Genomic DNA, 25,746 nt, shown 5'->3' on the forward strand with positions numbered 1-25,746 from the left:
CTTATTCTCTATACCCTTTCCTCCTCTCTCCTCCTCCCACCCCCCTGCTGCTAGCCTTCCATGTGCCCTCCATTTCTGTGGTTCTGTTCCTGTTCTAGTTGTTTACTTAGTTTCTTTTGGTTTTGCTTTAGGTGTGGTTGTTAATAATTGTGAGTTTGCTGTCCTTTTACTATACATGTCTTTTCTTTATCTTCTTTTCTTAGATAAGCCCCTTTAGCATTTCATAAAATAAGGGCTTGGTGATGATGAACTCCTTTAACTTGACCTTATCTGAAAAGCACTTTATCTGCCCTTCCATTCTAAATGAGAGCTTTGCTGGATAGAGCAATCTGGGATGTAGGTCCTTGTCTTTCATGACTTGGAATATTTCTTTCCAGCCCCTTCTTGCCTGTAGGGTCTCTTTGGAGAAATCAGCTGACAGTCTGATGGGAACTCCTTTGTAGGTTACTGTCCCCTTATCTCTTGCTGCTTCTAGGATTCTCTCCTTCATTTTTACCTTGGCTAATGTAATTATGATGTGCCTTGGTGTGTTTCTTCTTGGGTCCAACTTCTTTGGGGCTCTCTGAGCTTCTTGAATTTCTTGGAAGACTGTTCCCTTTGCCAAATTGGGGAAGTTCTCCTTTATTATTTGTTCAAATATGTGCTCAATTTGTAGCTTTTCCCCTTCCCATTCTGGTACCCCTATAATTTGGATGTTGGAACGTTTAAAGGTGTCCTGGATGCTCTTAAGCTTTTCCTCGATTTTTTGAATTCTTACTTCATCATGCTTTCCTGCTTGGTTGATTCTATCTTCCTTCTGGTCCACTGTATTGTTTTGAGACTCAGATTCCTTCCTTTCACTATTGGCTCTCCTCCGCGTATCTTCCTGCATCTCTTTTATGGTAACCTGCATCCTTTCATCTAAATTGCACCCAAAATCAACCAATTCCGTGAGCTTTCTGATCACCAGTGTTTTGAACTGTGCATCTGATAGATTGGCTATTTCTTGGTCGCTCAAAAGGATGAGTCCTGTGGGACTGATCTGTTCTGTTGGAAACATGTCTTATGTCTTTCCCTGTCTCTCCTTTTTTTTTTTTTCGGTCTGGTTGCTCTTGTTACGGTGCGGGGCAGAGCCTTAGGTGTTCACCGGGCCTGGGCACCCCAGTCGCTAGATTGTGACATTATCTGTGGGGGCGGGGGCGGGAGTGGGAGGGAACAATGGCGGTAGTTCCGTTCTCCTGGGCTCAGACCCTTCTCTGGGATCCTGGGCTGAGAGCTCTGCCCTGGTCCACAATCGCTGCCTCACTGGGTCTGCCAGCCGCAGGGATCACCGCTGCGTTCTTGTGCCCCGGATGGCTGTCGTGCTGATTTCGCGCCAAATTTTCCCCGACCTCCACGCACCTCCGACCTGCACCAGCCCTGCGCCCGCTTGGCTCGTCGTCCCCTACCAGTCTGGATGTATGGGTCTACTTCAACTTCTTGGCTGTCCGACTTCCATTCAGATAAATCCTCTGTCAGTTCTGAGTTTTATTCTGTCTGTAAATTATTGTTGTTCTAATCTTGGTTGTGCGAAGAGGTACGGTGCATCTACCTATTCCTCCATCTTGCCGCAAGTCCCTAAAGATTAATTTTTTAAACTACATTATAAATTTGATTGATTTTGCTATTAAACTTATTTATTGGTAAAACCTTTTCTTAATTTCTGAAGGAATGACTCGAACAAAAAATGAACTTAGCCGCAACAAGGACTTCATGAAGCTCTATAGTCATCTGGAGTGCATGTTTGCACGCACACGTACTGCTTCAGCAAGTGGCACTTCTCTTATCGAAAATGGTCTGGTTTTTCTTTTAAAAGTTTATATTGTGTTCTCTTCATCAAGGTGGATTGTGAAATTTTACTTCATTGATCCACATGTCTATACTTATATTTCTTTAGTAGTAGACTTGTTAAATAATTAAAGGGATAAGTAGAATAGAATAAATAATTAAAATACAATAAATGGAATGACATAGGATGAAGATATAAGCAGTATGTAATATTATAGAAGTTAGTAGTTGTCACTGGTGGTGAAAAAATTCTTAGAACTACCAAGAACCGATTTAGAGCTTGAATGAGTATTTTTTTTTTTCCTTCTACATTGCTGCTGATTTCTGTGTGGATCCTCCTTCAGAATGAAATTTTCATGAAAATTCAAAGTTTATTTTGCAATAAGGCTTATATGCTATCCAGATGCTACTGCGTATTTAAACTTTCAACAAATCTGTTTTGAAAATACATTGATGTAATTGAATATGGAAAAATACTGAAATACTATTTTGTTTTTTTATTTTTTACAGGAGAAAAAAAATTTTTCTATAGTCATCCTAAATTAAAGAAATTAGAAGAAATTGTAGTTGAACACTTCAAGTCATGGAATGGTAGGTCATATTGAATAGCTTCACAGCAAGACAGTTATTGTAAAAGTTAAAACTGACTCATTTGTTTGTGTTACAATTCTTATAGAGAACATGAGCTTTTAATTACTCTGAATAATGATTATAAAGAAACTCTGAGAATAATGAATATAAAGAAACTGAGAAATTTTGGGTGGATAGGTGGGAATTTTAAGAATACTGCAAGGTATTTGAAAAAGAAAAGTCAGTCTGGGGCACTGTAAGTGAAGCAGATAATAAAACAATAAATAATATGATGGTAAGGAAAAGTGAACTAGGTAAGGAGATAGTCAGTCATGAAGGAGGTTAATATTGAGTGTTAGAGAAAACCATTTGTAAGGTGATGTTTGAGGTCTTACCTGATGGAAGTGAGGGAGCAAGCCCTGTGGATTTCTGTGGGAGGGTTACTCCAGGCAGAGACAATAGCAGAATCAAAGGCCCTGTAGCATTAAGGTATATGGTATGATTAAGGATCAGTTAAAAAAAACAGATTGGCTGGAGTAGTGTAATGAGGGTACCAGCGGTATAGGAGGAGGCTGGAGAAGTAGCCAGGGGCAAATGTAGGGCTTGGAGGCCAAGTCAGGACTTCAGATTTTATTCTATCAATTTGCATGTTTTGTGAAACCATCACAAAGGCATATAGAGTAGCAGAATGACATGATCTTACTTACATTTTTAAAAGATCACTCTGGGTGTTTTGTGGAGCGTAGCTATTGATCAATTCAATAGGCTATTGCAATAGTCAAAGATGGTAGCAGATAACAGTGGCTTGTACCAAGGCAGTGGTGGTGGAAGTGCTCAGAAGTGGTCATAGATTCTACATATATTTTGAAGTTGGAACCAACAGTATTTGTTGATGGATTGGATGTAGGATATGAGAAAAGAAAGGAATCATATGGGGGAGTGTTTATGGAAGATTATATGAGCAAAGAGAAAATTAAGAACAACATAGAGAAGAAAAAGCAAACATGTTAGGATGCTTCTGAGACATCTAAATGGAGATGTGTGGGCATTGGAAAAGTGGATCTCAGAAGAATAGTCTGGGCTATTTTTATCTATTTACACATACTTGAATAAATTTTGGAGTCATCAGCATAAAGGAAGTATTTAAAATTTCAAGAATGGATGTGATGACGCCACCAGGAATACAGTTTAGTAACAAACGAGGGGCCAGAATGTAGTCCTAAAGAATACCAATATTTAAAGTTAAGATGAAAAAAAGCCACAAGAAAGATTAAGAAAGAAACTAAACAAATAGAGTGTCAGACAAGCTGAGGGAAGAAACTTTCAGTAGGAAGGAGTGGACTGTGTTAAATACTGCTGAGACCCATGGTGAAGTAAACTAGAAAGTGTCCGTGGAATTGGGCATTAGGGGGAAGTTGTTGATTTCGGTAGTGGAGCTTCAGGGGAATGAAGACAGGCAGGCAGGCTGCAGCCAGCTGAGAGACATAGGCATTGCACTGAAAGTAGCTCTAAGTGATTGGTGCATTTTTCCCCTCAACAACATTGTTAAGGCTATTGGCAGCACTTGAATAAGGCCTATAAATTAGATAGTAATAATGAATCAAAGTTAATTTTTTGATTTTCTTGGTTTATTGTCTTTACATAGAATAATACTCTTGTTTGTACAGTTTATACATTGAAGCATGAGGGGGTGGTGAGCTATCATGCCAGCAACTTACTCTCAAATGTCTTGGCAGGGGAAAGCTACTTGTATTAATTTTGCAACTTTTTGAAATAAGTTTGAAAATTATTTCAAAATAGAAATTATTTCAAAATAGAAATTATCTTTGATTAAAAAAAGAAGCTGTTGGTCAGATATAGAGGCTTGATGCTGTGGTGACTCAAACAAGGTATTTGTAGAATAATTTTCCTCTAACAGCTGCTTTTTCTTTTTCATGAATTAACTTTATGTGTATCAGGTAATTTAGTCCTTGGGATTGTTATAAAGACTAAATGAGTTAATCTATAAAATGTTTAGTGTAGTCCCTGGCACACACATGATGATTAATATAATATAACTCATATGGGAGAAAGAAGGATTGTCAAAGCCCCAAGCAAGTGCAAAAACAAAGGAAACATAATAACAACTAGAGTAAACCCTATGTAACTTGCAAATATTAACCCATTGCTATGTTCAAGTCTACATACCTTATATTTACTAGTTCATTTAGTTATCACCTCAGTCCATTGTGGATGTGAAGAAACTAAAATTTAGAGAAAAATCACTACCATGGCCACACATCACCGGGAGAGTAAGTGGCCCAGACTCAGAGATCGTGTTCTCATTTATGCATTCTACTACCTCCCAAGCACAGAGACACTGGGAGGAGCTTTATGATTGACTGTAGGGTGTATTCTGCAGTTATTGAAGAATTTGAAAGAATCGTAGATTTGGGGTAGAATGCCATGGCCTGGTTTAGGACAGTGATCAGAAAGGAAAAGGAAGATTTAAAAAATCAGTGGGAACTCTATAGTTCTGCACTTCTGATGTAGAAGGCAAAGTGGAATAATAGGCATCATGCATGAAATGAAGGACTAGTCAAAGTGACTCAGGTCATTGTTTTTTATTTGTTTAGGATTATATTTTAAGACAACTAATGAGAGATTAGAAGCCAAGGTTATTAAAATTATTAGGAAAGGTAGACAAATCAACGAAGGTTTAAGATGTCTTAAGAATTGTCTTTCATTAGAATATAATTTCAGGCTTGTCTTTTGAACTAGTTTTCATCTATATGCCTTTTTTAAAAGAATTGTAATTAAATATTTTTTGTTGTATAGCTCAAAACACATCTGAAAAGAAATGTGACAAGACCAGAGTTATGATCTTCTCTTCATTTCGAGATAGTGTTCAAGAAATTGCAGAAATGCTTTTACAGCATCAGCCAATTATCAGAGCAATGACTTTTGTTGGCCATGCCTCAACAAAAGGGAAGAGCATGAAGGGTTTTACTCAGAAGGAGCAACTGGAGGTAATTACTTTTGGAGATGGTGAAAATAAAAATAAAATTGATTAGCTTTGTGCTTTGTACTTAAGCTTTTTTAACTCACAGGTTAATTATCTACTTCTTTTTTTTTTTCCAGAAAAAAGTTGTATCGTATTTTTTTCATTACCATTTAGTCACCTTATACGGACCCCCCGACAATCACCACACTGCTGTCCATGTCCATGAATCCTTTTTCCTTTTTGCTCTACTCCTCCACCTCTGCCCTCCCCCTCTACCTTAGCTGTCAGCCTGCTCTCTATGTCTGTCTCTGTTTTGCTTGTGAGTTCAGTTTGTTTTTAGATTCCAGTATGAGTGAAACAAATAGTATTTATCTTTCTCTGACTAGCTTATTTTAGTACTTCTTAAAGATAATTTTACAGTAAAACTTAAGTAAAGGTAGGTATATTTTGAAAGACAAAAAAGTGTTTTTTGTGGTTTTGAAACTTCTTTTTCAAGTAAGTGCAAAGTGTAGTAGTTAAATAGAAAGGCTGTGGGATCATACTGCTTGGGCTGGAATCCTGGTTCTTATATTTTCTTACTCCCTGTGCCTTAGCTTTCTTTATATGTAAATGTACTTCATAAAGTTGTAGGCATTAAATGAAATTGTACTGTAGAGCCTTCAATAAATGTTTTATTTAAGCCATTATAGTTATTTATTACAAACAGTTAACCTTTTTTTTTATGTTATTTAAAAATCCTACTGTGTGCTCTAAATAAGAGGTCATAAATTTTCTGAGTACTGTAATATTTTTTTTTTTTGGAGGAAATTTTAGACTATTAATTTTCATAAACTGTATACAGGTTTTTGCAGATTAGCTATAGGTCTACTCACTGACAATTAGGTATATCTGTATTGTCTAATTTATTTTGATAGATACTTTCTCAATTCTGTCAACATTAGTAGATGAGGAATTCTATTATTTTTTTTAGACTTTATTTTTAAAGAGAGGGGAAGAGAGGGGGAAAGAGAGGGAGAGAAGCATTGGTGTGAGAGAGAAACACTGGTTGTTGATGGGTTTCTTCTCCTACGCGTTCTGACCAGTACCAAACCGGCAACCCAGGCTTGTGCCCTGACCGGGATTTGGGCCTGTGACCTTTCAGTTTGTTGGACAATGCCTCACCAGCTATGCTGCACCAGTCTATATTTTTATGTGTGCCACAGTAACAACTCTTTTTATTACAACTGTACATAATTGCTTTATTAACAGCATTTTTATTCTGAAATAAGCTTCCATGCAAATAGTTGTAATTAAATTATTCAGGTATTTAGAGACAGGAAGTGAAGTCAGAGAGGATGTAGAGGGTGAGTTTAGGATTCTGTAGGTAATTTCCATGTTAGTGATACTGGGTTTTACTCTGAGATGGGAAGAAGCCTTTGGAGACTTTGGAGCTGGGAAGGATCATGGCCTGATATATATTTTTAAATAATAACACTGATTGCTGTCTTAAGAATAAGCTACAGGGCAAAAAATGGAAACAGGAGGATTAGAGTGGAAGATTTACTACAATAATTCAAGCTAAAGATGATGTTGGTTTGTGCAACCATGTTGGCAGGGAAAGTTTTGAGAAATGATTGGATTCTGGATATATTTTGAAGGTCAAGCTGACAGGATTTATTGACAAATTAGAGTGGGATGCAAGCTAAAGGTGTGTGAAGGTTGATTCCAAGGTTTTTGGCCTGAGCAACTAAAAAGAGCTGCTGTAAACTAAAATAGGTATGACTGCAGGGAAAGCACATTTTGGAGAGAATATCAGGTACTTAGTTTTGGACAAGTTAACTTTGGCAGGACTGTGAGATTAGTGATTTTCAAACTATGAAAACTGATGGAGGACCAGTTTATTTTCCCTAATACAGACAGATACTTTTGAACATTGCAATAGACATAAATTACCTGAAGAGTAAAGTTACTGGGAAAGCTTACGTTCAAATTTTTTATTATTTGAGTTAATAAACAGAATTACCCTGTCAAGCTTCTAAACTCTTACTCTTAGTATTTGTACTTCTTGTTGGCCAGTAATAAACAGTTTGTGAACTAGCACCAGTAATAGACAGTTCATGGACTACTGAGTAACAGTATTGAATAAACAAGTAGAGATGTTGAATAAACAATTGAATATAGCTCTGGCTGGTGTGGCTCAGTGGATTGAGCACCAGCCTGTGAATCAAAAGGTCGGCCCGTTTAATTCCCAGTTAAGGCACATTCTTGGGTTGTGGGCCAGGTCCCCAGTAGGGGGCGCTTGAGACGCAACCACATATTGATGTTTCTCTCCCTCCTTCCCTTCCCTTCTCTCTAAAAATAGACAAAATCTTTAAAAAACAATTGAATATATACATCTTGTTTTATGGGTTTTAGGATTGGAAATAATCATATAAATGAGACTGGATAACTGAATGGAGATAGAGAAGATATCCAAAAACTGAGCAGCGGAGGTGGGGAGGGGAACTCCCTTGTTATGAACAACAGCAATAATTATGATTCCGTAGGGAACCACAATAAGTGGCTAGTGAAATAGGAGAAAGTCCAGGAGAAGGTGGTGTCCTGGGGTCAAGTGAGGAGGCAAATTATATGTGTAAATGCTGCTGGTAGGTCATGTAAAATGATAACTGGGAATTGACCATTGGATTAAGAGATGAGAAGGAAATTAAGCTTGAAAAGAACAGTTTGAGTGGAATGGTGGAGATAAGCCATCTGAAAGGAGCTGGAGATAACAAGCATACAAGCCTTTCAAGGATTTTTGCTGTAAAGGAGAGCAAAAATGAAAGTGGCTTTTTGTTTGTTTTATGTTGAGATGTATAACAGTGTGTTTGTACGCCGATAGGAATGATCAATTGATAAAGGAAATCAATGATAAGAGCAGAGAGTAGTATTGCTGGAATGATCTTTGAGTAGAGGAGGGAAAGGGCTGGGGTCAAGAACAAAACTATAGAGATGGATCTCAGTTAAGAACGTGGATAGTTTATCCAAAACAATAGGTGGAGAGGTAGACTATATAGGCACAGGTATAGGTGGGTGGTAGAGATATGGCTGTGACACCTAGTGGAAGATCTTTTTTGTTTGCCCAGTTTTTGCCATGTCATCAGCTGAGAGTGAGGATGGGGAGGAAAGGTTGGAAGCTTGGTGAGAGAGGAGAGAATAGGGTATAGTTATCCAGGAGACTGGAGACAGTGAATGGGTTAGGGAAATACAAAATGATTTTCAGATAATACCAGAGGCCCATTGAAGGTGAGAGATTGAGTTAGTGTGAAATCGGCATGGTTGAAGTTTTACTCCAGCCACATTCTGCATGGGTACAGGCTCAGACTTCCTGGAAAGTGGGAGATATCCAGTGCTGGAGTTTAGTCAGAGGAATATGGAGTGAGGAGGAGCAAGGGAATAGAATTTAAGCTAGGGTAAAGGGTAAGCTGTGAAAAAATGATAGGATCAGTAGGTTATAAATCCTGGTAGAAGTTACTTAATCACTATTCCTTTCTCTGGTTAAGTAAATAACATCTGATATGTATTTATTTTTCAAACTTTAGGCAAATTTAAATACCAATATTAGGCATATAAATAACAATTAGTTTATAAGTGTTAACTAACAGGGAAGTTGTTTGACATTCTTTATTAATCTGTTACTAGTTATATTAAAGAATAATAAGGAGATGTAAAAAAATAATTAGACAACCTATACAGTCATATTTTGGGGTGGCATATTCTGCTATCGCTCACTGGAATGACAGTATAAAAGGTAAAGTATGAATTTATTGGAGTAAGAGTGGCAAAGCCTGTAGAGAATTCTTATAAAAGTTTATTTGAGCCAAACTGATGCTGACAACAATGCTGACAATGCTGGCAAGTAAGAGTTTAAATACTTTGGAAAATGACAATTGCTGTTTCTTTTCTACATTGGAATGAATGAGAGGACAGTTAGGAGGATTATATGTAGGTGGGGGATTAGATTATAGGACAGTTAAGATCAGTGCTCTCTGGAGGGGTCTGAACAAAGGCATTTCAAAGGTGTGTTAACCTAGTGCACAAGAACAAAGGACAGGTCTGGCTTAATGCGAAGATAAACCTGTTACTAAAGCCTGGGGTGAAACTACCTACTCTGACCTACCCACTTAGGAATTTATGATCAAACACTTTGTGAGGTTACCTTTGGTTAGATTTCTTACTCCTTTTTCATCCACAACTTCTAGCAGTAACAAAACATTCTTACTTTAGATACACTTAACAATAATTTAGGTCGAGGGTATGACATATATATATAGTAGTAATTGTTCTGGACCACTAACTTGTCGATGCCTGTGTTAGTGATGCTAAAATAATATTTGGAGTTTCCTATTCATGTATAAATTGTTAACAGACTTTTTTGGATTCACAGCCATTATTAAAGCAAAGAAATTAGGACTGCCCTTTGTAGTTTACGACAATTTCTTCCGGTTTATGTTGCCATTTTGCCACTTCTTTTCCTATTCACTAGTATCCTAGATGCTAATTTTTAATCTGACTTCACCATTTTGAGGGGAGTGGAGTTTGTTTTGATCTATAATTCTTTTACATTTGCATCTAATTATTTTAAAATCATTTTTATTTTAGGTAGTGAAACAGTTTCGTAGTGGTGGTTACAATACATTGGTTTCTACTTGTGTTGGCGAAGAAGGTTTAGATATAGGAGAAGTTGATCTCATAATATGTTTTGACGCGCAGAAGAGCCCAATTCGTCTTATACAACGAATGGGGAGGACAGGCCGCAAACGTCAAGGCAGGATTGTCGTTATCCTTGCTGAAGGACGAGAAGAACGTGTAAGTGGACTTTTAGAAACATACTTTGTAACTGAAATTTGAGAAATACAGCCAAAAAACAAATATTAATTTGTTAAGGTTGAAAATCCAAACAACCTGGAAGGAATTGGTTGATTTTTTTGTCCCATTCTTATAAGATTCTGCGGGTTCTTTTTTTCTTAGGAGAGTTTTCAACTGGATTGTTTTTCAAGTTCTTATCCGTATAAAGAAACATTTGTACTTTAGTATTAATTTAGATACCTACACACAAAAATTAATATGTATTACTTTGTTTTACTATATCCTTGTGCTTTCAAGGCCTGTTTTTTATCTTTAGTTTTGCGACTACAATGAGTTGGGAATGGTTTTACATTTTAAAGAGTTCCCTAAATCAATCAACCAACCAACCAACAAGAATATGCAAAGACTAAAATATTTACTGTCTGGCTCCTTATGGAAAACTTTGCTGGTGCCTGTTCTAAGTGATAAGGAACTTGAGTTTACATTTATACTTTGCTACAGTCTTGGATGACAGACCTTCCTAAATACAATGTTGTGCCTAATATTTTGTGTTTATTACACTAAGAAGTATTAACTAACTTTTGTAACTCAGTGGGACTACTTCTGTGGCCAAATACATAGTTTCACATTAAAAACTTTTTCATTAATTATGTTAGTTTTTAAAAATTGATTTTAAACATTTATATACCCTTTTCAAATTACCTGACACCTTTTAGCTGAGTATGCTACATGGTGGTCGGCAAGAACAAGTGCATTAAGAACGGCGGCAAAAAGGGAGTCAAGAAAAAAATGGTTGATCCATTTTCTCAGAAAATCAGTGTGATATGAAAGCACCACCTATGCTCAATATAAGAAATATTGGAAACACATTAGTCACAAGAACTCAAAGAACCAAAATCGCATCTAATGGTCTCAAGGGTCGTGTTTTTGAAATAAGTCTAGTATGCTGCATGTGGAGATGGGACCAGGTTGTTGGTGGTTGTGAACAATGAATTGAATGAACTACACACACAGAGTAAAGTGAAGCAAGCAAGATTTGTTAAGAAAAGTACACTTCCCAAGATATGGGAGTGGGCCACTTCTAACCAGAGAATGGGCACCTTCCACTGAAGGGGTGTGGCTTTTATTGGGTTTTTACCCATTTGTTCCTATCAGCGGGCTCTTACAGTGCATGTGTGAGTGGTTACATAACTTTTATGTTTCTGCGTATGTGTTTTCCCATAATTCTTGATTGCCCACACAGAGGGTCAAACTATAATGCTAATCTATTATAATGATATTATAGTAGGGAAAAAGTAAAACATCGGTCACCTGGGGTCCTTAGGTATAGGGACAGCTTTCTGCCAGGCATTTTCAGAAAGCCAGAAATGTCAAAGGCTATCAGGGCACAACATTCTTGAAGAATGTGGTGAGCCGCTCTGTTGGTGTCAGCAGCCAGGTCCCAGGGACTTCCTCTTTCCTATTCTATCTCCTGCCTCAACTGGACCTGCAGAATGATGAAATTGCATTTAGAAAATTCAAGCTAATTACTGAGGATGTTCAGGTCAAGAAGCACTGACTTATTTCCATGGCACGCATCTTACCTGGGACAAAATGTGTTCCAAGGTCAAAAATGGCAGACCAGGACTGAAGGTCATGCTGATGACAAGATGACAGATGGTTATGTCTATTCTGTGTTACATCTATTCTATAACAAAAAAACCCTATGTGTGATTCACAAAAAACCCTATTTGTGATTTAAAAAAATTATCCTGAATAGTGAATTTTTCTCAATATTTTTCATGTGATCACAGTATATTCCTGTGTAGTATTTAGTTTACCTATGAAATGACCCCAATAAATGTTATGTGTGGTAGCTCGTACAATTTTTGTATTATCAATGAATCAGTCTTATTCAAAAACAGCAAGATACTAAAAAAGATAGATTTCCTTTGTGTAATATGATTACTAAGGTAGCACTTATAATAATAGATTTTGATCAAGAGTTAATTGACCAGGCTTCAAATTCAAGGCAACAGATATTCCGTTCTGTAAGTAAGTGGATCAGAGTTTAATTTACTGTTTAGAGTAAACCCAAACTAATATAAGTAATTGCTTATTATGGCTGATTATTAAAGAAATAATGTAATTTGATATTTATTTGTTTTTACAGACTTATAATCAAAGCCAGTCCAACAAAAGAAGTATTTATAAAGCTATTTCAGGTAACAGGCAGGTCCTTCATTTTTACCAAGCAAGTCCACGAATGGTTCCTGATGGAATTAATCCAAAATTACATAAAATGTTCATCACACATGGTGTCTATGAACCAGAGAAGACTTCTCGGAAATTACAGCGTAAGTCATCTATTTTTTCCTGTAGGAATGGTAAATAAAAATTTTGACATCTTAAACATTCATATTTTTCCTGTTGTTAGTTAGCAGATCATATATTGATATATGTATCAGTATATATGTATCATGTATTGATATATCATATTTCTTCTTTGATGAACTCAATGTGTATTCTAGGATGTTATGGGTGTTTTCTTTGGAAGGGATGTATCCAAAGTAAAGGGAAAGACGCATGGGCAGTACAGAGTGATTGCAACTCAGTGCTGGGAAAATTCAAATATCCTACCAACCAAGAGAATCCTTTTTACAAAATGTAGAAAAGAAAGAAGCTTTATTTTGAATAAGAATTAAACTAGATTAAAATATGCACTGTGGGCCATTTACTAAGATTAATATGAAGAGAAAAAGAAATTCTATCCATCCCCTTAAATCCTTACAATTTTTTTTTAAATATTTTATTTCTTTATTTTTTAGAGAGAGGGGAGGTGAAGGAGAAAGAGGGAGAGAAATTTCAAGGTGTAGTTGCCCCTCATGTTCCCCCAACTGAGGACATAGCCTGCAACCCAGGCATGTGCCCTGGCTGGGAATCAAACCAGCAACCCTTTGGTTTGCAGGCGTGTACTCAATCCACTGAGCTATGCCAGCCAGGGCATAAATCCTTACAATTCTTTACATACATATTCTCAAGATCAACTGTAACATGCTCTCACATAATAGGACAGTACCGTTTGCTATATGTTTTTTCATACTTCATCCCAAATTCACCTGGTAATTGAGGTAGCCACTTGTGTTAGCTACTTGTCTTTATCCAAAGAAATAATAAAATTTCTCTTATCTCTATGACAAGCAACAGGCAGATAGTGACAGCTAAGAGAACAGGTGCCTAAGCTAAACTCTTCTGATGACTGGGAGGTAGATATACTACCTTTCTTGATGTTTACATTTGATAGAGACAGCTCCTAGGCCCTTAAGAAAAACATTTCTGGTTGAAAAGCTGGCTAGAGGCTTGCTTGGCTTTTACAAAGATTTGCATGCACACCAAAGGGTTAAAGAAAGGATTTACAAATATTAGGTGTTCTGGAATTGTTCTAAAAAATTGAGGGAGAATGGTTCTTTCCCTTTCTGCAAAGGCGAAAATTCATTTTCTTTTTCTTTTTCAACTTGTAGTGAAGTTAGACCAAGTTATTGGTGATATTGAGTCAATGAAAAACACTTTGGTGCCAGGGAGCATAGTTAGTAATGAGTGTTGCTGGCTTAAAAACTGCAGAGATTTTGGTGATATCAAGAAACTATATTGAAATATTAACACTATGAAAAAATGAGCAATTAAAAAGTTTTCTTTTGAATTTTAGTCTTTAAGGAGGGCTTTTAAAGAATTGTAAAATCATGTAATTGTATTAAAAGATTTGGAAGGAATCTTGGGGATCCTGTGGTCCAATTACCTGTCAAGGTAGGAGTGCTTTCTGCAGCATTCTTGTTAAATGAATATCCAGCCTCAACTTGAATATCTATCTTAAAAGAAATTGTACCTTTTTATATGAGGATTCATTCCATTTTGAATCACCCTATATAGAAGAAATTTATTATGTTGAAAAATCTGTCTTTGTACCTTTTTTCATTGAATTAATTTTGTCTTCTAGATACAAAGAAAGTTATGATTCTTAGTTTAGCTATGTAGCAGTTGTTGATGTATTTGAAGAGAGTACCTCTCAAGGTTTTCAAAATCATACTGTTTCCAGGTCCTTTTCCTTCTCGTCATCTGCTTTGAACTCACTTTAATTTGTAATGTTCTTGCCCTTAATTAATGCTTTTTGGATATGCCTATTAAAGATAATACATATCCATTCAATAGGACTGTACCTGTCATTTTACAAGACTTTGCCAAATTTTTGGTTAAAATGAAAAGACGGTATATGTTTTGAATTCTCTTGAGTATATTAAACTAGTAATAGCATCAAAACTTGACTAGTTTGGCATAAATTATTCTTGTATTTTTATAAATGTTGATTAACCATAGTTTAATAATTGTTTTTAAAATGCTACTAGGAATGGATGGCAATTGTTTTTAGTATAATTCTTTTTTTTTTAATAGTAAACTCAGTTGTTTATTTTCACTAGTTTTTAAATTTTTAAAATTATGTATTGGTTTTGAATGTACAGCTTAGTGGTTAGACAAGCATATATGTGAGTAGTGTTATAATACCTGTCCTTTTTTTAAAAAATTGAGATATTAGCTCATGTTTATTTTTCTGTACTGTTTTTCATTTTCCCTGATTTTTCAAGTGTGTTAGTGATTCACTTTGCCAAGATTGTGTGTATAAATGTAATCTATATATTAGTATATAATTCATCTGAACTTAGAGGACTGAATTTATTTAAAAGCGACTAGGAAAGTTGAATTCTTTCCTATTTCAAAAGTCTTAGAGCACAGGTGGCAAACACAAGGCCTGTGGGCCAAATCTGGCCCTCCACCTTGTTTTATTCGACCAGGCACCTTGTTTCTATGTGGCAGCAGCGCTGAGCTCTCACTTAGCTGTTAAGGAGTAGTTATACTTATACAGTCCTAAAATTACATTCGGCCCTTTGAAGGCAACCATGAAGCTGATGTGGCCCCTGGTGAAAATGAGTTTGACACCCCTGTGTTAGAGCTTTGGATTGTTAGATCTAAAAGGGACCACCGTGGCTGGTATAGCTCAGTGGATTGAGTGTGGGCCTGCGAACCAAAGGGTCGCTGGTTTGATTCCTGGTCAGGTGTATGCCTGGGTTGCAGGCCAGGTATGCCTTCAGGGGGCATGTGAGAGGCAACCACATGTTGATGTTTCTCTCCCTCTCTTGCTCCATCCCTTCTCCTCTCTCTAAAAATAAACAAATAAAATCTTTAAAAATAAAAAATAAAAGGGACCTTAGTGATCACTTAGTTCAAACCCCCTATTTTATAAAAGCTTGTTATAATGTTCAGGAATAGCTAAGACTGAAGTTTCCTGTTTTGTAACTCAGTTGTTTTTCTTTAAAAAAAATTTTTTTAAGCTTCACCAGAAGATATGTTTATTGACTTTTAGAGAGAGAGGAAGGGAAGAAGGGAGAGAGAAAAATATCAGTGTGAGAAAGAAATATTGATCAGTTGTCTCTTGCACATGCCCCAACCAGGAATCGAACCCACATCTTTTGGTGTAAAGGATAACACTCAACTAATTTACCCACCCAGCCAGGGCCTAATTCAGTAGTCTTTCTGATTTTATTTCTGCCCCCATCTGTTTTAGGCCAGAGTTCTGCTTTCTACTATCCTTTCCAGCTTGGCAATTATTTTCCTCTATAGAGATTATGGAAATGAAAAAGGGTTAATTTACTGTTTTGTTCTTTATAAACATATATTATTATGTCATTTTTTAAAAAACAGTAGATCTTTTCCACTCCCCTCTGTACTCCCTCCCCCTACCTCCCAATTTAAGACAATTGAAAAGCCTTTGTTGTCTTTGCATCACTCCCCCTTACCCCCCCAAGCTTCAGATAACTTTTCTAATAACATGATAGAATCATGATACTAGTTTTGATTTGTAAGTTATCTGACTGTTTCATGCCAGGTTAGACAACACAATGAAGCGAGTCCAAAAGAAGCCAGGGCCTAGAGCCTGCCTCTCTGGCTCTGTTCTGTTAATGATGTCGTTACCGAAGGTTAGCTCTTAGACAGGAGGGTGTGCTTTCAAAGAGGTAAGAGAAGTTTGGTAGATATGTAGAAGCAGGAAGTGAAAACTAGGGTGATTATGAATACTGGCTGTAAGGAATAGAATCAGTGGTTTAGCAGAAATGAGTAGACAGTTGATGTATATTTTGTGTTTGCCTAGAACATGTTTTTAACCTCTTTTTTTTTTGTCTTTTTTTTTAACCTTTTTTCAATTTTCAATTTATAGGAATGAGGCAAAGTAATTCAAAGAAAGATTGTTTCTTATCAGAAGAAGAATTTGAATTATGGAACAGATTTTATAGATTAAGAGACAGCGATGAAATTAAAGAAATAACATTGCCTCCAGTTCAGTTTCTGTCCTTACAAAATGAGGAAAACAGATTGGTAAGTGGAACATGTTTTCAGATATTCTTTATGGTGATTATTCAGTAACTTTGGGAGTACAGAGATGTTTATGATCAGAATGTCAACCTAAAAAATTAAGAATGTAAACAGTTTTAAAAAGAATATTAAAATGTAAGTGTGTAAAACTTCTAATTTTCTTATATTCTTTATTGCATATACACACACATATTTTACATGACCATAATATATTTATATAACTTCTGCCTTTTCTTTGTTACTTTCTACCATATGAACATGTTTATATAGGCATAGTTTGATTGTTATGTTACCCTGCAGTTATACCATATTTTGACTTATTTCCCTGTTGTGTTTTAGTATTCTTTTCAATACATTACTAACATAAAATTATGCTGTAATGAGCATCTGTGTTCAGACTTGTTTCTATTTCTTTGTTTTGAAATTACAGTAAAACTATTTGTATTTTTTTTATTGTTGTTCAAGTACAGTTGTCCACATTTTCCCCCACCACTCCCCCCAATCCCAGCCATCCCCACCTCCCTCCCCTGATCCCACCCCCATTGATTTTGTCCTTGTGTCCTTTATAGTTTTTCCTGAACCCTCCCTCCTTTTCCCCATTATGCCCTTCCACCTCCCCTCTGGTTACTGTCAGTTTGTTCTTAATTTCAAAGTCTCTGGTTATATTTTGCTGGCTTGTTTGTTTTGTTGATTAGGTTCCACTTATAGGTGAGATCACATGGTATTTGTCTTTCACTACCTGGCTTATTTCATTTAGCATTAAAATTTAATTTGAACTTAATGAAAGCCAAGAGAATTTGTCAAAGGTTACTTTTGTACCCCAAAAGCTAAAAAAACAACCTTAGGAAAGATTTATTTCAGAGTTATAGTGCTTGAAATATATGGCTCTTCAGCATTTGTATTTTTTATTCACTAACAGGGAAAGTGAAGAATGGCAGCAGGCATGAAAATTTGGATTAGTATCACTGAGAGATTATGTATGTCTCCTTATTAGATTATAGGATATAAATAGTAGTTTTGAAACCAAACATTTTCTTTTTTTAAGTGTACTTTATTGATTATACTATTACAGTTATCCTATTCTTTTTTCTCCTCTTTATCCCCCTCTGTCCCATACCCTCATTCCCTCCAGCATTCCCCCTCATGGGAAGTGGGTTGTTCATGTCCCGCTTAAGGGAAGTTCATGTCTGTGGGTTGTACATGTAAATTCTTTGGCTTTTCCATTTCCTATTCTTAACCTCCCCCTAGTTTTTACCTACCATTTATGCTTCTTATTCCCTGTACCTTATCCCCTTTTCTGCCCTTTCCCCCTCCCCTCTGATAACCCTCCATGTGATCGTCATTTCTGTGATTCTGTTCCTCTTCTAGTTGTTCGCTTAGTTTGTGTTTGTTTTTGTTTTTTAGGTTCAGTTGTTGATAGTTGTGAGTTTGTTGTCATTTTACTGTTTATAGTTTTGATCTTCTTTTCCTTGGATAAGTCCCTTTAACATTTCATGTAATAAGGGTTTGGTGATGATGAACTCCTTTAACTTGACCTTATCTGGGAGGCACTTTATCTGCCCTTCCATTCTAAGTGATAGCTTTGCTGGATAGGGTAATCTAGGTTGTAGGTCCTTGTTCTTCATGACTTTGAATACTTTCCAGCACCTTCTTGCCTGTAAGACTTTTTTTTTTTTTTTTTTTTTGAGAAATCAGCTAATAGTCTTCTGGGAATGCCTTTGTAGAAACTCTTATTTTCTCTTGCTGCTTTTAAGATTCTCTCCTTATCTATAATCCTTGGCAGTTTAATTCTGTTGTGTCTTGATATGTTCTTCTTTGGGTTCAACATGTTTGGGACTCTCGTTTCCTGGACTTGTATATGTACTTCCTTTGCCAGATTGGGGAATTTTTCCTTCATTATTTTTTCATATAAATTTTCAGTTTCTTACTCTTCCTCTTCTCTTTCTGGTGCCGCTATGATTCAAATGTTGGAACATTTAAAGTTGTCCTGGAGGTTCCTAAGTCTCTTCTCTTTTTTTTGAATTCTTGTTCTTCATTCTGTTCTGGTTGAATGTTTATTTCTTTCTTTTGTTCCAAATGGTTGATTTGAGTCTTGGTTTCCATTTCTTCACTGTTGGTTCCTTGTATATTTTGCTTTATTTCACTTCGTATAGCCTTTACTTCCTCATTTTGTGGCTGCACTCAATCATTTCTGTGAGCATCCTGATTATCAGTGTTTTGAACTCTACATTTGATAGATTGGCCATCTCCTTGTTGCTTAGTTCTTTTTCTGGATTTTTGATCTGTTCTTTCATTTGGTCAATATTTCCTTGTCTGGGAGCACCTGTTATGTTGTAAGGGGCAGAGCTTTAGGTATTTGCCAGGGTGGGCAGCCCACTTCACTGTGCTGCCCTGTAATGCTATATGTGGTGGAGGCATCATAGAATAATGCTGCTTACTCAGCTCTTCCCGCACTTTGAAGAGACTAGCAGTTTCCCCCGCCACCACAACCCACACAGGATTTTACAGCCAGAGGTTTTGAGCCTTTATTTTCCCCATGCTAAAACCCCGGGTTGTGTGGTCCCATCTCACTCCCCAGTTGTTCCTTCCAGTTTATCTGTGCCACCTGGTCCTCCAGCCCCAGCCTCACCTGCCCTGTCCTCCAGCCTCAACTTGCCACACCTTCTCTCCGCCCTGGCTGCCCATCTCCACCCCTCCTTCCAGTCTGGATGAATGTTTCTTCTTTAACTCCTTGATTGTTGGACTTTCATACAGTTTGTTTTTCTGGCAGTTCTGGTTGCTTTTAGTTTTACAGTTGGTTGTTTCCTTCTTTTGGTTGTGCGAGGAAGTGAAGTTTATCTACCTACACCTCCATCTGGGCCAAAACTACATTTTCTTAAATATTATTGTTAACACAGAACTATATAAACAGGACTAAGATCAAGCAGTAACTCATATAACATTTATTTTTAAAATACATTTAAAGGGGAACTTTGTTTTATGAAATTCTTTTTGTTTTATGAAATTCTTTTTTGTTTTCCTGGGATTTTAGTTGATAGTATCTAAATGAATTCGAATTATTTATGTTAGGCTGATTTTCAGTGAATTGTGTGGTTTTTTAAAAAATCAGTTTGTGAAATCTGAGTGCTTTTTATCATTTTTGTTACTTTTAAAATAATTAATCAAGACTCAGGAACCAAGCAGTGGAATTCATCAACTCTCTTTCTCTGAATGGAGACTATGGCAAGATCATCCTCTTCCTACATATCAAGTTGACCATTCGGATCGTTGCCATCATTTTATAACTATTATGCAAATGATAGAGGGAATGAGACATGAAGAGGTAGGGTTTTATTGTAACTTTCTCTTGCTGGTATCATGGTGAAAGTAGAACGCTTGATCTTTATTCTTCTTAATTTGAAGTCATTATTATAAGAAATAAGTATTTATTATAAATAATGGTAGCTGGAATATTATTTTATATAGCTCCTTTCGCCCCAATAAGGAACCAGTTTACTGTTGTAGGAGGAGGAGACTTAATTAGAAGAACATCATCTGTAAATTATTGATAGACCAAAGTAAAATTTTAATATGTTTAATAATTTATATGAACTTTGTAAAGCTAATTTAGGATTTTTGTTAGACGGGATTTATTGAAATGTCTGTCACATGAGTCATTTGGTATATCTCTCATATTCTGGAGGTAGTTTGGAGAACTGTTGGTTCCTTGAGAGAGTCAGAATGATGAACTTATTATGAGGGTGAAATCCAAAATGCTTGAGTTAGAATCCTAACATTACTTCTTACTAATTGTGCACCTGTTAACCTGTTTGTGCCTCTGTTTCACGAATAAAATGGGGGTAATGATAATACCTTTTTCATAGGATTATTGTGAGGATTAAATGATTTTGATATGTGTCAAGCACTTAGAATAGTACCTGACACATAGTAAGTACTCAGTAGATTGTAGCTGCCTTTTTTATTATTAGTTATTGTTCATGAATACATGTAAATAAAGGAATAAGTTGTGAATCTGAGTAAAACCTGTGCCATCAAATTATTTTTTAAAAGGTTTTATTTATTTATTTTTAGAGAGAGGAAAAGAGAGGGAAAGAAACATCACCAGTTGGCTGTGTCTTGCATGCTTCCAACTGGGGACCTGGCCTGCAATGTGCTCTGACATGTGCCCTGATAGGAAATCAAACCAGAGATTTTTCTTTTCATGGGCTGGTGCTCAATCCACTCAGCCACACCAGCCAGGGCTGTACTATCAAATTAAAACATATTTATTTAGTGTCCTGTGTATGCCATGCTCTGTTCTTGTCCTGGAAGCTACATTAGTGAAGAAGCCAGATAAGGTATTCTATCAGTGGGAACATACATACTACCAAGGAGACAGACATTTTCTCATTAATATTTATTGTGTTCACTATTGAAAACGTAGAGCAGTAACTGTTTAAGTTCCTGAGTAGTAGAGGAATTGTGACCTAAAGTAACAGTTGTGGGGAAGAGGAAAGGATGAGCCAGGAGTGGTGGGGACTATAGTTTTTTGTTTTTTTTAAGATTTTATTTATTTATTTTTAGAGAGGGAAAGGAGGGAGAAAGAGAGAAAGAGAGCGAGAGAAACATCAATGTGCGGTTGCTGAGGATTATGGCCTGCAACCCAGGCATGTACCCTGGCTGGGAATTGAACCTGCGACACTTTGGTTCACAGCCTGCGCTCAATCCACTGAGCTATGCCAGCCAGGGCTGGGACTATAGTTTTGAACTTAGAGATAAGCAAGACTTGGAATTCACAGTAAGAGTTCTTGGTTGGGAAATTTGTTAAAAATACTAGCCAGGGCTAGTATATACCATTAGCTCAGTGGATTGAGTGTGGGCCTGCAAACCAAGGGGTGCTGGTTCGATTCCCAGTCAGGGCACACGCCTGGGTTGCGGACCAGGCCCCCAAGGGTGCATAAGAAGCAACCAAACATTGATGTTTCCCTCCCTCTCTTTCTCCTTCCCTTTCTTTCTCTCTAAAAATAAAAAAAAAAATCTTAAAAAAAAAGTATATACTAGCCTATAGCCTGGTAGACAGACAGGTACCATTATTTCAGATGTTCTAAAAATTGTTCTTAGTTTACCTTCAAAAAGAGAAGAAATTTAACATGGAAGTGTGTCTTACATTTATATAGTCAATATATAAATTTCATAAATATCTGTTTTCAGTTAAGTATTAGAAATGAGAAAATGTTTATAATCTTTTGTGCATTCATTACATTTGTTCTTTCTATAAATAGTCATTATGGGTCTTCCATGTATTATATTAAGTACTGAGCATACAAAAATATCAAGTGATTAATTTTAAAAAATTATGGTAATTTCATAGTAGTGTCATTTATAATTTTATTTGGTTTATTATAATAATTTTTAAGGTATAAAAGAAAATAATTTGAATAATATAATATTGTTTGGAAAATATTTTAACATAGAGTAAAGCTCATCTCTTAGAATTGAATTTTTTGGCCCTGACTGGTGTAGCTTAGTGGATGGGGTACCAGCCTGTGAACCAGAGGGTTCCCAGTTGGGGCACATGCCTGGGTTGTTGGCCAGGTCCCCAGTAGGGGGCATGCGAGAGGCAACCACACATTAATGTTTCTTTCCATCTCTTTCTCTCTTCCCTTCTCTCTAAAAATAAATAAATAAATAAAATATTTAAAAAAGAGAGACAATTGGCTTTTTTGTTTTATTTCCTTGTGACTTTTTCATTTTCTTTCTTTATAGGGAGAATGCAGCTATGAATTGAAAGTTAAATCTTATTTACAAATGGAAGATGTTAGCTCAACATTTAGTGCTCACAGGAACAAATATAATCTTCTTGCCAATGGCACCTTTACTAGTAACAAGAAATCTTCATTTACAAAGAATATAAATGAAGGCAATTCATTTTCAATGACAGAATCTGATGAAGAATGTGCTGAAATTTTTAAACAAAATCATATCAAACCTACTAAAATTGTTTCTCTAAAGAGAAAAGCTTCTAAAAAACTGAAAAAAGACCAGCCTAAAAAAGAAAATAATGATGTGGGTTCTTTAGCTCCTGATGGCAATTCTACTGGTGAAGATATTTTTCAGGTAGACCTCAATGGTAAAGGGACATCAGGTACAGATGAAGTTGCTGCCCCATGCGCTGTCAGTGCAGATGTTGTAAACCACCCATGTAGGCCATTAACTGAATGTCAGATTACAAATAAATCTATTAGTCCTCTTGCTGGACAGTTTTCAGATTCTGGTTATAACAGTTTTAGTGATGAGAAATCTGTTTTATCTAGCTTCTTTCTTTCTTTTGAAGAAGAGCTTGCTATAGCTAGAGCAGATGACCAATTTTATAATTGTTATTCACCAACAAAAGAGGTGCTAGTTAAGGTAGAGGAATTTTTATCTCATTCTCCTCCGTCTCTCAGTGCACTCTCAAATTTGGAACATGAAGTTACTAAGGGTTCTGCACTTGAAAATTTGCTTTACCTACCCCACACAGAGTATTTACAAAAGAATAAGTCTACCTGCTTGATGTCACATTCAGCCATAAGTTCTAGACAGAATTCAGAATTGAATTCACTTAAATTTAGTAATCATCCTTCTGAAAAAAGTTGCATTTATAGTACAACTAATGATAAGATTTTTGATGAGCCAAGCTTCTGTGACTATGATGATAAAGCGCATAAAGATGTTAAAGATGAAAATTTAGTAGCCAGCAATCATACTCAAATAAACATAGGCCCTCCACAGTATTTTGTTGAAGAAAACAATCATGGTGTTGATAGCGGTGAGCTCCCCATATTGCTCACTGATCAGAATGAGAGTTTACAGCTATTTGAAGATACAGAGTTTAATGATGTGAGCCTTTCTCCCTCGAATAATGAATGTAAATCTTCATGTGTGTCAGACAGCACTTGTATAAACAAAATAGCACCAGTGTCTCAGTTCTTAATTTCTGATGAACTCTTGTTAGACAATGATTCTGAACCACAAGATCAAATTATCTATGATCCTAAGAGCTGGAAATCCCATGAAGATTTGACAGGTGTACATGAGGAAAAACTAAAGAGTGATGAATATGTTTATGACTGCTCTAAGGATTTATTTTCTATTACCTTTGATTTAGGATTTTCTATTCCAGATTCTGATGATGAAATATTAGAACATGCATCACATACAAATAAGAATAAAATTTTAGATGCCCTATCTGGAAGGTGTTTAGATATCAAGGAGATAAGTGATATAAATTATGTTTCAAATCAAGCCATAATACCAAGAGATCATGTTGATAGTTCTAAGAGTAGATCTGTTGCTATTTCATCAAGTGAAGATAAGCAGAGTCCAGCTTCTGTGCATTTTCCACTGAGTACAGCCAAAAATGAAGAATTTATGTCTCCTGGTTATTCTCAATTTTCTTTGCCAGTAGGGGAAAAGGTTATGAGTACACCACTTTTTGAGTTAAACACATTGAACTCTAAAAAGAGAAAGGAAATGCCTAGGTTGCTAGATTCTAATAAAGGAAAGGAAAATCTACAAAGTTTCAAAGAAACATTGAATTCAACTTTTGATGATTCAGGACTTTCTACAGAAAAGGCTAAAGATGAGGAACAAATCAGTCTATGTCAAACCTGTAATTCTGTTGGAGGTAAGAGTTCATCTTTATAAAACATACATTTTTCTAGAGTAATTACTCTGTATAAACTTCTGTAATTTTTCAAAATGTAATTTATCAGCATATGGTGTATTAAATTAGATAATTGATATATGATATATTTCTTTAGTTGATTCTTACTGACATGAGATTTATTTTATCTACATATACATGGCATGCATGCTATGGGAAAGGTATTACACTGTGAAATGTAGAAGTGTAAGATTTGGCCTTAGCCCTTGATTGTAAATCAAACATTTGTGTGATATATACACTTGAAAAGATATCAGTAAAAATTCATAAATAAGTACTGAAGGAATAATAACATAGTGGATTTTTTTTATTGTTGTTCAACTATAGTTATCTCCATTTCCCCCCTACCACTGCCCGCCGCCCCCCTCATTGCCCTCCTGCCCTCCTTTGGCTTTGTCCATGTGTCCTTCATACATGTCCCTTGATGACCCTTCCCCTTTTTTCCATTATTCCCCTACCCCCTCTCCTCTGGTTAATGTTGGTGTGTTCTTTATTTCAATGTCTCTGGTTCTATTCTGCTTGTGCTAAGTGAAATAAGCTAGGCAGTGAAAGATAGTGGATATTTAGGAGATATGGAAAATGTCAAAATTTTGAACTGGATAAGATGTAAAAATTTTTAGATTTTTAAAATTTTGGCTCCTTAGGAATATAGAATATGTTGAAAATAATACAGAGAGAATTTATAAAATGGTGGGGAAAAGTGTAAGAAGCATAAGATTTTGGGGGCATAGGGTAAAGTAGAGGGTTTAATATATTAAAGTAGTTGAGAAATAAGACTGTATTTGGAGGACTGAGACAAGACTACAGAATATCTAATTTTACATGGTTACAGAAAAACTGGAAAATAAGGTAATAGATGCTTAATATTAATATTATTAAGGTAGCCTTTAAGTCCTGTTATAAAACTGAATTCTAGTTTATGTATAGATTATTACAGCAGGCCATTTATGGATTTTACTCCTTATGGCTGTGAAAAATGTACTTGGGGAATAAAATGAGAGTTCCTCATAAATCTTTTTCTTATGCTATTCTCAGTAGCATTGAGGGCATGATTTATGAATGTTTTATTTAAGATGAAAGCTTGTTAAAAGTAAGTTGTGGAAATATGTTTAATTTCCAAAAATTGACTAGTTTTGGATATACTCTGACACATGCATTTTTACTAAGTATATGTTGCCTATGAGCCTTCCATATTTGCTTGAACACCTTTATATTAAGTCTGTTATTGGGTGAAAATTCTTTTGTCTGTGTCATATTTGCATTAAAACTTTTTCTAGTATTTCACTTAACTACTAACCAAGGGAAATATAATTATGAATACTTATATATTAGGGAATTATTTATTAGAGTATTATTTAGTATGTTTTTATTTCACCTAATTGAAATAGAGGACTTAAAGTCATTTGTCATGTTGTGTGTATACAAAAATAGTTCATTAAAACTCTACTAAAGTAGTTACAGGGAGAGCGTCCTGGAATTG

General features: G+C 35.9%; 1 protein-coding gene across 1 annotated transcript in view; it reads left to right on the forward strand.

Annotated features, from left to right (window-relative positions):
- The window catches only part of FANCM (FA complementation group M), a 66,624-nt gene that overhangs the window by 18,261 nt on the left and 22,617 nt on the right, over positions 1-25,746 (forward strand). Inside the window, exons 7-14 of the mRNA XM_045848529.1 lie at positions 1,688-1,813; positions 2,317-2,397; positions 5,194-5,384; positions 9,980-10,186; positions 12,339-12,522; positions 16,428-16,585; positions 19,749-19,904; positions 22,328-24,227. Coding sequence (XP_045704485.1) covers positions 1,688-1,813; positions 2,317-2,397; positions 5,194-5,384; positions 9,980-10,186; positions 12,339-12,522; positions 16,428-16,585; positions 19,749-19,904; positions 22,328-24,227 — 3,003 coding nt within the window. The remainder of the gene's footprint in view (positions 1-1,687; positions 1,814-2,316; positions 2,398-5,193; positions 5,385-9,979; positions 10,187-12,338; positions 12,523-16,427; positions 16,586-19,748; positions 19,905-22,327; positions 24,228-25,746) is intronic.

This window comes from Phyllostomus hastatus, unplaced genomic scaffold, assembly GCF_019186645.2.
Source record: "Phyllostomus hastatus isolate PE091 unplaced genomic scaffold, TTU_PhHast_1.1 phas_contig_62, whole genome shotgun sequence".
NCBI classification, from domain to species: Eukaryota; Metazoa; Chordata; class Mammalia; order Chiroptera; family Phyllostomidae; genus Phyllostomus; species Phyllostomus hastatus.